The 12,034-nt window shown below is 45.0% G+C and overlaps 2 protein-coding genes across 4 annotated transcripts in view; one reads left to right on the top strand and one right to left on the bottom strand.

Moving 5' to 3' along the window:
* Positions 1–8,266, top strand: part of DNAH11 (dynein axonemal heavy chain 11) — a gene marked incomplete at its 3' end in the record, with an annotated part of 314,796 nt that extends 306,530 nt beyond the window's left edge. For both annotated transcript variants that reach the window (XM_081244744.1, XM_081244745.1), the window contains exons 78-82: positions 1,061–1,243; positions 1,317–1,432; positions 6,327–6,439; positions 6,874–7,014; positions 8,019–8,266. In XM_081244744.1, the coding sequence (XP_081100870.1) occupies positions 1,061–1,243; positions 1,317–1,432; positions 6,327–6,439; positions 6,874–7,014; positions 8,019–8,266 (801 nt within the window). The remainder of the gene's footprint in view (positions 1–1,060; positions 1,244–1,316; positions 1,433–6,326; positions 6,440–6,873; positions 7,015–8,018) is intronic.
* Positions 8,267–8,276: 10 nt separating this feature from the next.
* The window catches only part of CDCA7L (cell division cycle associated 7 like), a 59,504-nt gene continuing 55,746 nt past the window's right edge, over positions 8,277–12,034 (bottom strand). The window contains exons 8-10 of one of the 2 annotated variants that reach the window (XM_081244743.1): positions 10,989–11,138; positions 9,842–9,978; positions 8,277–9,324 (exon numbers count right to left, since the gene is read on the bottom strand). In XM_081244743.1, coding sequence (XP_081100869.1) covers positions 9,294–9,324; positions 9,842–9,978; positions 10,989–11,138 — 318 coding nt within the window. In that variant the 3' untranslated portion in view covers positions 8,277–9,293. The remainder of the gene's footprint in view (positions 9,325–9,841; positions 9,979–10,988; positions 11,139–12,034) is intronic. The other variant, XM_081244742.1, reaches the window with a different exon arrangement.

Genomic DNA, 12,034 nt, shown 5'->3' with positions numbered 1-12,034 from the left:
TTTATATACTAGGCACTATAGAAAGTGCTTTACAAATATGCCAATTTAATCTGCAACAGCTCTGAGTAGTATCGGAATCTCTCTTTTGGAGATAAGCTTAGGTGACTTCCCAAGGCCAGACAGCTAGAAAGGGCCAGTGAAGGAAACCAGATTTTAGCTGAGTCCCAAAGCCTGTCTTTGACCTAAGTTCTCTACAGCACTGTGTTTCATACTCTGTACTGCTGCTGTAAATAAGCTCAAGATTTCAGGATCTGACAAATGACCTGCCAGGGTGCTAATAAAGCAATCTGCACGCATCAAGTCACAGCCACCGGCAATAATGCGAGAAATAAATGAAAGAGGGAAAGCTGCCTGAGGCTGAAGACAGGCAATATCTTCCAATCTTTCGTCCTTCTTAGGTATTTGTTGGTTTTCCCAGCTCTGTAAAACTGCATCGTTGGAATAAATATGCACATCAGAGAACTATGTACATACGCACGTCTTCAGTGAACAAATCCTTCATTTCTTTAGGGCAACAGCTACGAAAGATACAGGCTTCCTTGTACAAAATATTGATCCAAATTGCCCCCCAAATTTTAGGATGTGTCAGTTGCAAGGGCAGCATTGCAGAGTCACCAGAATTAACTCGTGTAAAGGGCATCTTTGGTTCATGTGACTTTTCAAATAACTTTTCTAAAATAGCAGATTGCAAAATGGACTACCCAAATATTGGGGTTCTCCATCCTCTGATCATGTCTTTACAAACAAATGAAATGTAGTCGATGAGAGAGTTCTTACGTTCCCTAAATGCTAACAGTAAATAAACTACAAATAGTAGCACCTCCCTGCCTAGACTGTGGGATGTCAAGGAGGGGAGGGCTGCACCGATTGAGGGAGCTGGCGGTGCCACTCTGCCCCCCTCCTGGGAGTTAGTAGGCATCTTTTAAACTCATTAGCAAGCATCTTTGGGAGTTGTATGATATAGTGCTAGACTTAAAAAAAAAAATAGAGGCTATATAGTCACTGTGACCAAAAATGAAATAGAAAGGAGCTAAATCTTTGTGCTTGTTAATGATTTAAGGTTAAGAATGCCTTGGATGACATTTTGGAGAAACTTCCAGAGGAGTTCAACATGGCAGAGATAATGCACAAAAACCCAAATAGAAGCCCCTATGTCCTTGTCTGCTTCCAAGAATGTGAGAGGATGAATATTCTCCTTCGGGAAATCCGGGTGTCACTTCAACAATTAGACCTTGGATTGAAGGTAAGTTTAAGTGAGACTAGAGCAGCCTTCATCACATTAAAAGATACTATGTGGCCTTTTTTCTCCCTGCAAGGGGGAGCTGATGCTGTGTCCTGACATGGAAGCCCAGCAGTCTGCGCTGAGTCACGATGCAGTACCAGAAAGCTGGAGCAAACTGGCGTACCCGTCTACTTACGGCCTGGCCCTGTGGTAAGTGCCCCACGCCTGCGGCTGCCGGCCATCACCAGCCTCACGGCTGGTTTGGTGTTCGGAATTATGCCTCATAGGAGCCATGAAAAACGTACTTTGTGACTGTATTCAGCCATAACTGTGCAAACAACCACCAGTTTCACTTGAGTGAAAGGCAAAAATCAATTAGAAGTCAGGCTCAGAGCAAGATTCGAATTCTGCGTCTCACTTAATAGCTATCTGATCTTGGACAAAATACCTGACCTCTTTGTTTCCATTTTTCATCTGAAAAATGTGGAGAACAGAATTCCCTCCTTGAGTGGATTGGATTTAAATGGCCACGGGAGGCACCCTTAAGCTTACCCTCATATCATGTTATACCCTTATTTTCGAAGCCAGTGATTACTAATGCCATTTCACAGCTAGCTCCTAAAATGGTATGCAGTAAACCAGACTGCCTTCAATTTGGGGGTGTGACTGCAGTGGCGTGCCACAAAGCCAGGGACAGAAATTCACAGCTCCCTGAAAGCCAGTGTTGTCTCCAACCACAACTTGGCCTTGGTAGTCAGCACCGGAAGTTTCACAAGGCTGGCTCTATTCTTGGCTTTTCCACATGGACATTCTTTCTTCTCACTTTCCTAAATTTTTCTTCCACGAACTAGAATGCTACGCTGATCCTTAAACTGGAAGGTCCCATTAGAATTCCAAGTGACTGCACGTTGGAACTGCCCCCGCCAGGCACGCAGGGGTTTGCTGGGGGGGGGGCAGGGGGTGTGTGCAAACCCAGCGAAGGTGCCCTGTGGAAATGCCACAGATGGCAGCAAAGCATTGCAGCAGGGAAAAGTGAGCAAAGCCTCCAACTGGATTTCTGTTAATGCTATGAATACCTAAAATCAGATTTTACATTTCCAATCATTTATATTTACACTTAAATTTTATAGCAATAACTTTAGACTTATCTCCGCCATCTTATTTTGTGCTTCCTAAATTCTGTATTTTTCTTAGCTTCTTCTTTTCCAAACTTTTCTGACTTCTGTTGGTTTAAGTTTTCTTTATCCCATGTTTATCCCTGTACAGTTCCTATTATTTTAGGAAGACTCTTGATGTTGTAACATAAACACTTTTGGTGTTTCTAACACAATGTAAAGTCAATACTTTTTCCTTTAGATGTTTTAAGCTCCTCCTGATCTGGAAGTGTAGTTCAGCTTTATTTTGATCCACAGTATTTTTGTTTTGTTTACAGTCGGCGATTACTATTTTTTGTGTGTGTGTGGTACGTGGGCCTCTCACGGTTGTGGCCTCTCCCGTTGCAGAGCACGGGCCCAGCCGCTCTGCGGCATGTGGGTTCTTCCCGGACCGGGGCACGAACCCGCGTCCCCTGCATTGGCAGGCGGACTCTCAACCACTGCGCCACCAGGGAAGCCCCAGTCGGCGATTATTTTTGCTTACTAACATGTATAGATTTCTTTGTTCATTGTTGCTCTTTTTTTCTTTCCTGTACTTTGATTTCCAAATAAGCTCTCCTAATCCAAATGATTTGGGTAGAACTGGTATTAATATCTCCACTTGACAGATGACTGAGAGAGATTTCATGTTTCTCCCAAGAAAATCCAAGTATTAATTCTTCTATATAAGTGATTTATAGGTAAGTAATTTGTATACATGACAAATAGAGAAGTAAAACCATTTAAACTCTTGTCATGAGATTCTATCATTTCAAGACAAAAAGACCTTTCAAGACTTATTTTTGCTATTGACTGTCCCTTGGGAATGTTTTTAGGATGCTTTTGTCAAGGTCATTTGCAAAGATGGCCTGTGGTGAATTTGACGTATGTTTGAGAAAACGCAGTTATAAAACTCTTGTGGTATGGAATATAGATCATTCCGAAAAATAATGTTAAAAGTATACATTATAATTTATTTGACCTGTGTCACCTGTAGAGAGTTGTCATAGTTCAGCTACTATGCACTTGCAAAAATCATGTCAGATGACTTAAAGCCCAGCCACCTATGGTTTTTTTCTCACCACAAAGAGCATATCCAGAGACCATGCCATCAGCCATAGATACGGTAAGAATTGCCCTGCTGCATTATAGCCACGAAAGCGATGTTCCCTGAGAGATGTTTGCGTAACTTCTGTATTACTGTTGTATCTTTCTTTTCTTTCTCATTTACCCCTTTGGCACAGGGTCCTTCCTATTTACTTTTAATCCTAAAATAAAAGTGAGCCCCTTTCCAGTTGGCATAAATTCAGGAAGTAAAGTTCAGGCCACAATGGGGCCATGAGGTCAGCACTGAAAAGGGCAAAGAGGAAAGGAAAGAAACTGGGCTTGAGGTTCTCTGAGCTGCTGAATCAAGCACTTGAGTCAGATTTTCTCTGGAACCTTCAGTTACAGAACGCAAAAATGCCACTCCTCATCACTGAAACCACCAGCGGCAGCATGGATGCTGTGCGCACCTCACCTGGGGCTCCTCGGTCCTGGATCCCCTCTTCATTGCCCTAAAGGAAGAAGTACACAGCAGGCTTTCAGTGTACATGGTGGGGAATAGATGGTATCGTGTCTGAATTCTCTTTACTGCCCTCTCACTCGATTAATGGTTTACCTGTATGTAGAATTCTAGATACGATTATTTTCTCTTATATTTCTCTACGAACTTCAGTGTTATATAACTGCATTGTCTTCTGGCGTTTATTGCGGCTAGTGAGTCTGTTCATAAATACCTGTCATTCCTTCACAACTAAGTTATTGTCTCTGGGAAGTTTTTAAGATTTTTTTCTCTTGAGCTTTAATGTATTAATATTCTGTAATTTTTACTGCTGTATTTAGCTATGGTCTTTTAAAAATGCATCTTACTTGGTACTGTGTGCTGTTACAAATGGGAGGCCACAGTTGTTTCCACCCTGTAAAATTCTTAGCCTTTCTTTCTCCAAATATTGCCCTTGCCGTTCTCTTCATCTGCCTGAACTCTCATTATGTTCCATCTGTGTGTCCCTCCGTGTGTTCTGGTTGAGTTTGTCAGTTCTGGCTGATCTTCATTATATCTTCAGTTGTCTCCTGTCCTCTTGCCTACTGTTTCTCCCCTGAATTTTTAGTTTCACGTTGCTTAGTTTGAGGGGAGGGGAAAGTACCTGACCTAGTTGTGTAATTTTGTTTTTATGACGGCCACCCTTTCTCAAGTTTAAACATGTGTATTAAAAGTCTTGATTTCAGATTCCTCTTATTTTTATTTTTTGGGTTCTCTATACCTTCCTGTTTATTGGATTTGCGGGTGGTTTTTCATGCCATATAATCAGTTGTCTTCATACTCAAATAACAGTTTGGCTGGTTATAAAAGTGATTTAGCCCATTTGTTGTCAGAGGACTTTGTAGGCATCGTTCTATTCTGATTAAATGCTGCTGTGGAGGTGTCTGAAGGTAACATAATTTTTTCTCCCCTTTATATAAAGGCTTCGTATTTTTTCCTGGCTGTCCAGAGGATTCTGTCTCTAGTCCACATTATCTTAGTGTTGATTATTATGTGTCATATTTTCTTGCAACATATGTCCCTGATTATAATGATTCAAATTTGTAACTTAGGAAAACTCACATTTTCTAGAACTGTATTACTAAACGTGTGCTGTTGCATTCAGCATTCTTCCTATTTCTACTCTAACTCCTTTTTTCCCATTTTTTAAAACTATTCTGCCTTATGCTGCTTACTTTGTGCTTTCATTTCTGTAATTCTTTCTGAGATTTTTTCCAACTTAACTTCCTCATCTGTTTAATGCATAATCTTGTTCTACAATCACTCGTTTTTAGAAAAACTTGTTGCTGCAACGTTTATCCCCTTGTGACAACATTCTGAGATTAAAAAGTCTTCTTGCTTTTCCTGTTCTTTGCCGTTCTTCTTTGTGGGATCTATCAAGTATTTGAAAGAATTTAATATGGGGCAAGGCCCAGGGCCATGTTCTAACCTGGCAGGAATTTTCCTTGTGACTCAAGTTTAAATGTGAACGTTTAAAAGCCTTTCCTCCTTCACAGCCCAATCTCAGACAGACGTTTCCTCCAAGTGGTGGTCTGTCGAGATGATTTCTCACTCAACCCTGCTTCCTTGGCAACTGCGAACGAAACAAGGTCCCAGGAAGTGTCAGTGCTACCTGCTGTGGCCCTCACCCTGGAGAACTGCTTTGCTGCCTTTTTCCCTGGGCTCTTCGCTCTGTGCTCCACTTCCCTGTTGTTTTTAGCAGCCCTTCGACCTACATTTCAGTATCTCCTCATTTTATGAAAGTTCATTTTTCCTTAGCTTCTGGGAGCTGGCTTCCTCACAGGTAAATTTCAGATACTTCCTACCTGGCCTAATTGCTGTGCCCACGGGATGAGAGAACCTGTGTAAAAAAAGCAGTTTCTCACACCACAGGCTTTGGATGGATGGAAGATGGTTGGTTCCCTGCTTTCAGGTAATTACTGCACGTGGGAAGGCTAATGTCACGTTTTAAAGCCCCTGCCTTTCCTGGCAACCCTGGTCTTAAAACAGTCATGGCAGCCTTCCCCTCGCCATCCTTAGACACACAGGGGTGCTCTTTCCCGTGTGTCCCTGTGCACCTCCGTGTTGGCATCTGTCAGCCCGGATCATACACAGATCACCTGTGCAGAGTCACCACGTATCACTGGGAGGATGTAAATAAAATAGTGGTTGAATAAACGGAGGCGAATTTTTTGGTCACATTTCCCAGTGTTTCTTGTCCCCAATCTCAACGGGACATATAATCTAGCCCTTTAAAGGGACAGTGTTCTGCAAATCGTCAGGTAACGATTTCACTGGTTATCAGTTGTGGACCTCTCTACCACCACCCTTCACCCCGCGGACTCTAATCTTACTGAAAAACTTTATTACCAAAAAGCAAGTCTGTTTCTTCTCACCTTCTACTCACCAGGTTTAATGACCTCCTCTTGCGATGTCGGGAACTGGATACCTGGACACAAGATCTCGCCCTTCCGGCTGTGGTGTGGCTTTCTGGCTTCTTCAACCCTCAGTCCTTCTTAACTGGTAAGGGCTGGGGCAGGGCAGCCCCTGATGCTGACAGTCACGCCCCTAGCAGAACCCCAGCCACTCCCCCTGCCCACTACAGAGGAAACAAAATGCCAGGCAGGACAGGAGCAGCCAAGAGAGGTGGGATGGGGTCCACCCCGGTAAATGTTTTCCATCACAGGCTGCCGGTCTCTCACATCGGTTCCACTCTGGCACGGCAGAGCGTAAGCCAGATGGGTATAGCCGTTCCAGTAACACTCCATCCACCAAAGCAGGGAGGTGGTCCTGCAGGCCTTCGTTTCCCACCCCTGCTCTAGTGCAGCGCCCAAGAACACCCTGTGGGACCACAGCATGCCTCACTCAGGGAGATGCTCAGCTTATACGGGTGGCTCCCGGGACCCTTCTGTCTGTGGCTTTATCCTACTCCATTCCTGTCCGTCCTCCTCCCAAAGCAATCATGCAGACCACGGCTCGAAAAAACGAGTGGCCACTGGATAAAATGTGCTTGACTGTTGAGGTTACCAAGAAAACGAAGGAGGATTATGGGCACCCCCCCAGGGAAGGCGCATACCTCCACGGGCTCCTCATGGAAGGTAAGGTGTCCCAAAGAGTGCATGTAGGGCTATCACAGTTAGAACCTTTCTCACTCAGCTTCCAGTTGGTATTTGTCCTTTGTTTATTCCATTTCTCAGCACTCACAGTGGTGGTTATTTACCTCATTTCCGGCTTTCAAACAATTTAAATGCTAAGGTAGCTAGGATGTGTGTCCAATGTGAGCCACAGTTTAAGGCCATGGCTGTCACATAAAGACATAGACACTGAATTTACCTTGCTTTTTAATCAGCGCAAAAATCTTTCTTCTCCTTTTTAGAAAACAGTTAACTTCACTCTTGTGGTAGAATACCAGGTTTCTCTAAGCCTGTAAGATGCCAATGCATATTGTAACTCTCTGGGCAAAGGGGTAGAATAGGCAGTATTTTCCAAATTTATTCACCCATGCATTTATCTTATCTTGTAGAACACTTCCTCTTACCTTAAAGGGCACTTGGAGAAATGCTTTCCAAGTCTCTGCCAAGATGCTCCTTTTTTACTTTCACCATCTGAACACTTGTGGCCCGTGCTTTAAAGGCGGGGTAGGTGGTATAAACAACAAGTGACCTGAACTTAGACGAAGAAAAAAAGGTGCAGTGGGGAGGGAATGTGGTGAATTGGACACGTCTTATACTGTCCATAAGCATGCAGATTCACTTGTTTAAAGGAAGGACAAACTAGTTTGCTTTACTGCATCTGGATTCTCTCTCACGGAATCTGTTTTCATGTAAGTAAGTTTTACACCTTTTAAATTCAAATCATTTAGTTTACTGTTCCCAGGAGAGAGTTCAGGCATTAGCACAGGAGCAAGTCTCTGCTTACAGTGTATGCGTGGCCCCTGGGCAGCAAGTACCTTCATCTCCTTCCCATCTCAGTCACGGGCCAGCTTGCTAAGGAAGCCACTGACGAGGAATGAAGTGACAAAACCGGACGTTTATTGCCTACAACAGGTAGAGGCTCAGTACCAACATACAGCACGGTTGTAACCCTTGGGTTTATGCTGTAGGTGCCAGATGGGACAGCCAGTCAGGAGCCATCGTGGACGCCTACCTCAAGGAGTTAAGGTCTGCAATGCCAGTCATCTTTGCAAAAGCCATACCCGCAGACAGACAGGAAACCAAACACACCTACGAGTGCCCTGTGTACAAAACCAAAACAAGGGGCCCCAACTGTGTCTGGACCTTCAGGTTGAAGAGCAAAGAAAAGGCGGCCAAATGGGTCCTGGCAGGTGTGGCCCTCCTGCTGGAGGCATAACAACGGCCCTTGCAGAGGGGCTTCTATTCCTCCCGCCGGAGCACCACAGAGATGTCCTTGTTCCTGCACGGTCATTTATTCTACTGAGAGGCATAAAACAGAGTCCAGCTTATGTACCTTTTAAGTAACTAACTTAAAATGTGCATTCGTTGTTTTTAAACAAACACTGTCTCTGAAAAGTAGAGAAGGGGGACAAAAAGAAGCAAATGTAGATAAAAAGACGGGAACCCTACTGAGACTCTGTTCATTTGTAGCTCTCCCCAGTACCCTGGCCTCCCTGTTCCTGCAACACACAAGAGTACAGTATAGATCACATTTTCAGCAACGTTCCACTGAACCTCCAAAACAATAATGGTGGAAGTCTCCTAGTCCATACACGTGGGAGCCTAGTTCTTGTAGATAAACAAAACCTCTCAAAAGTATTAGCCTTTATATTCTTTTAAACTATAGAAGCCACTGGCCCCAGGCAGCCGCTTCTGCTGGCCAGCAGCCCTCCAGTGTCCGGAATGTGACTGACTGACAGTCCACTTTTTGTTCAAGTGTTAACAAAAATAAAACTCAAGATCTACAGGTAATTGCACCTTGTAATTTAGGGGAACAGTTTCAATAGAAATTTCCAATGACCCAGAGCAGCTTAAACTATGTGGTTTGAACTGTGGTCACTTGTGATAAGGTAAGGGGATATAACCCCTGTCCCAAGCTGGCCTTCAGGGACTGGTTTGGGAGGTAAAAGATAAGGCAACAAAGGCAAGAGCTGCTTGTTTCCTCTACCCCATTTAAGCTATGGGTTTTTTAAATCAGCTGCAGATGCTTAACAATTCAATCTATAAACAGGCCTGTGTATACATGTATGTCGATTCCTCTCTCGTCTTCCTGAGAAATCTTTTAACATATATAAACAATCTTTAAAAAAAATAGTATTTAGATCTACAAAGAATTTCTGTATACAAACACAACCATAAGAAATCTTAGGCACAAGTGGCATGTCTTGTCGGAGTCCTCCATGGTGAGCTGGCTGGTGCTTCTCTTAGTTGTCTTTTACCAGCTGCTTTTGTAAACTGAGAAAAAATGGGAAGCATTAGTGGGATGGAGGCAAAAGCACAGTGGCATCCTAGGTTAGAGGCTCAACCATCCCCTGGAGTACCAAGCCCGAACCGGCTCTCCTGTCACCAGCTCAGGCCCGACTCCTCACGCACGCACAGCGGTGTGGGCCGGCCCCCAGGGCCACTCGCCTGCCTCCCGCATCCCTACACGTAGCCTCCTCGTCCGAGCGCACATGGCCCAAGCCTCCCCTCTCCTTAGCGCTGCCTCGGGCCTTCGCAGCTTTGCGTCAGCCTGCCTTGTAGGCTCTTTTACTGTTTGAGGCAATCAGGGGGAAATTCTAGCAAAGGAGGGAACTTCCCGATAGGGAAAATACCAGTCCCGAGCTTGCCCAATGCAAACAGACACAGGATGACTGGCACTCGACGTGGTTTCTAAGAATCAGACGGAAACAAGGCAACCCTGTACCTGCCTAGAGGGTCTCCCCTGCTGCACCTGGAATTACAACCTCTGTTTTTGATTTGTGAGGCTTACCTCTCCAGATACTCCTTAACGTTATTATAACCGTAAAACTTGGCCAGATGAATGAGGATGCCTGTGGCACAGCGACCATCACGCTTCCGACAGTAACTGCAATTGCAGATGCCCCGGCAGGGAGGACACACCCAACCCTAGGGAAGCAATGGCAGCAGAAATGCCCCCGTTATCAACAGGCTCTCCCCGCAAGACGAGCTTCTGATTGAGCCTGGATCACTCAGCCTCTCCACCAATCTTTAATCACGTGAGACGCTTCAGATAATCCTTCACCCTGTGACATGTACTAATGTCTCCTTCCCCTCGCATGTTTCAAAAAGGTCCAGAAAGGTTGATCACCCCAGATCACGCATGCAGAAACACTGAAACGTGTTGGTTTTGACCAGGTGCATAATTAGTAAACATGTTCAAAACGTTTTGGAGAATTTCAGGTATCAGAGCAAGTGCAGGGCCCCTTACCACTTCACAGGTCACACTCCCAGGAGGTCGGCCCTGCTTCTGAGAGCATAGGGTTTCTCAAATCACTCAACCTGAGTAGCAGTTTACATTCACCTGCAAACTAGGGACAGTCTATTTACCCCCATGACTGCTGCATAAGAGGTCTTGCAGTGGTTAAGAGCATAGACTCTGGAGCCACACTGCCCAGGTTCAAGGGCACACTAACCATCATACTATGTATCATCTGATTTTACAGAGAGAACCAAGGTGTTGGGAGGCTAAAAGAATAACAACTGAAATAAACTGCGTTAACAGACGTGAAATCTCAGAGCAGTGCAGGTGCGCACAGAAAGCACCCTACACCGTGGTATACCCACCCACTGGGCCTGGCCCCAGCAAATCCAAGGTAAAGGACGCTGCTGGTGGAAAGGGACACAGGCTGGCCTGTACAAACCCTAACTCTAAGAAAGCTTGCCTCTGACCCTAGAAAGCGAAATGCACTCTCTTCTCTGGTCCTATCTGTAGGGCACGAAACTCTACTTTTCATTGCTGCCAGTCTCAAGAGGCAGAATGAAAAGGAGGGTGGTGAGGGGGTCTACAAAACCCAGAGCTCTGCAGCTACAGGTACCCGACAGAGGGCCCAGGAGCCCCGTCCTCAGCTCGCTCCCCTCACCAATACAACTCAGGCCGAGGCAAGCACTGTGCCTACCGGGTCCAGCAGCGCCGATCTCACGTCCTCCCCGTAGCGGTTCCGCAGGCAAGGTCCACAGAACTGTCCTCGCACCCCGCCGCAGCTCTGGTTCCGACACACCGTCTTGGTGTCAATGGTCTTCTGCCGACACTGGTGGCAAGTGTTACCCTGAGGCGGAAGGCAGTGAGTGGTGAACATGGGATTTGGAGGGGGAGGCCCACGAGGCCACACGAACATCCTAAGTGCATGAAGCAGCCCTGCCTCTCCCCGAGAATCGAGCAGTGCCGTTTCTCTGGTACAAACACTGGCACTCTCTGGCAGCCTGTAAGCACTTTTAGTTCTGGGGCCAGAGAAGCCTCTTAGGGCAGATGAGACTGAGCAGGGAGCCTGGAAGAAATGAAATGATCAGCTGGACAGAAATGATGGGAGAGACCAGAGCCCACAGGGGTGAGAGGTGACTGAATGATGATAAGCCCTGGGCAGCATCACACGGCTCCAACCCAGTTCCTAGCAATCCGGTTATGTTCAGGATAAAATCTCCTGGTTTTAAAAACATTGGCAATTAAATTGAAAACCTTTTAATAGTATTTAAGACACTGTCCCATTATCTAAAAAGGATGCAAAACAACACAAAGCCATCCTCTACATTACCATTTTAAAAAAATTTAACACATTTCCTACCTACCAAAGATATTCGATCAAACTTTAGTTTCTATTGGTTATATAAAATATATATTATACATACGTTTTCAATATGTGTTAAGAATATATTAGAAATATATTTCTGTTGGTTATAAAAGCGTAATATCTTTTTCAACGTTTAAAACATTAAAACTAGTTAAAATATAACAATTACAACTGTGCTTTTCCAGACTACACCCCTGCCTCCCCCCACAGATAATATGCATCCCCCAGAGACCCATCTCCTGATTAGAATTACTACACTGAGCCATCTCCCCTTTCCCGGTTATAGCTGCTCCAACTCGGAGCCCACCTCTGCGCCCTGGGGAGACGGCACAAGTGCGTAAGCCCAGATACAGTTTAAAACAAGGCAGGATTTCAAA

This window comes from Mesoplodon bidens (genome assembly GCF_964165515.1).
Source record: "Mesoplodon bidens genome assembly, chromosome: 9".
Lineage (NCBI taxonomy): Eukaryota > Metazoa > Chordata > Mammalia > Artiodactyla > Ziphiidae > Mesoplodon > Mesoplodon bidens.
This window is presented reverse-complemented; position numbering and strand designations above follow the sequence as displayed.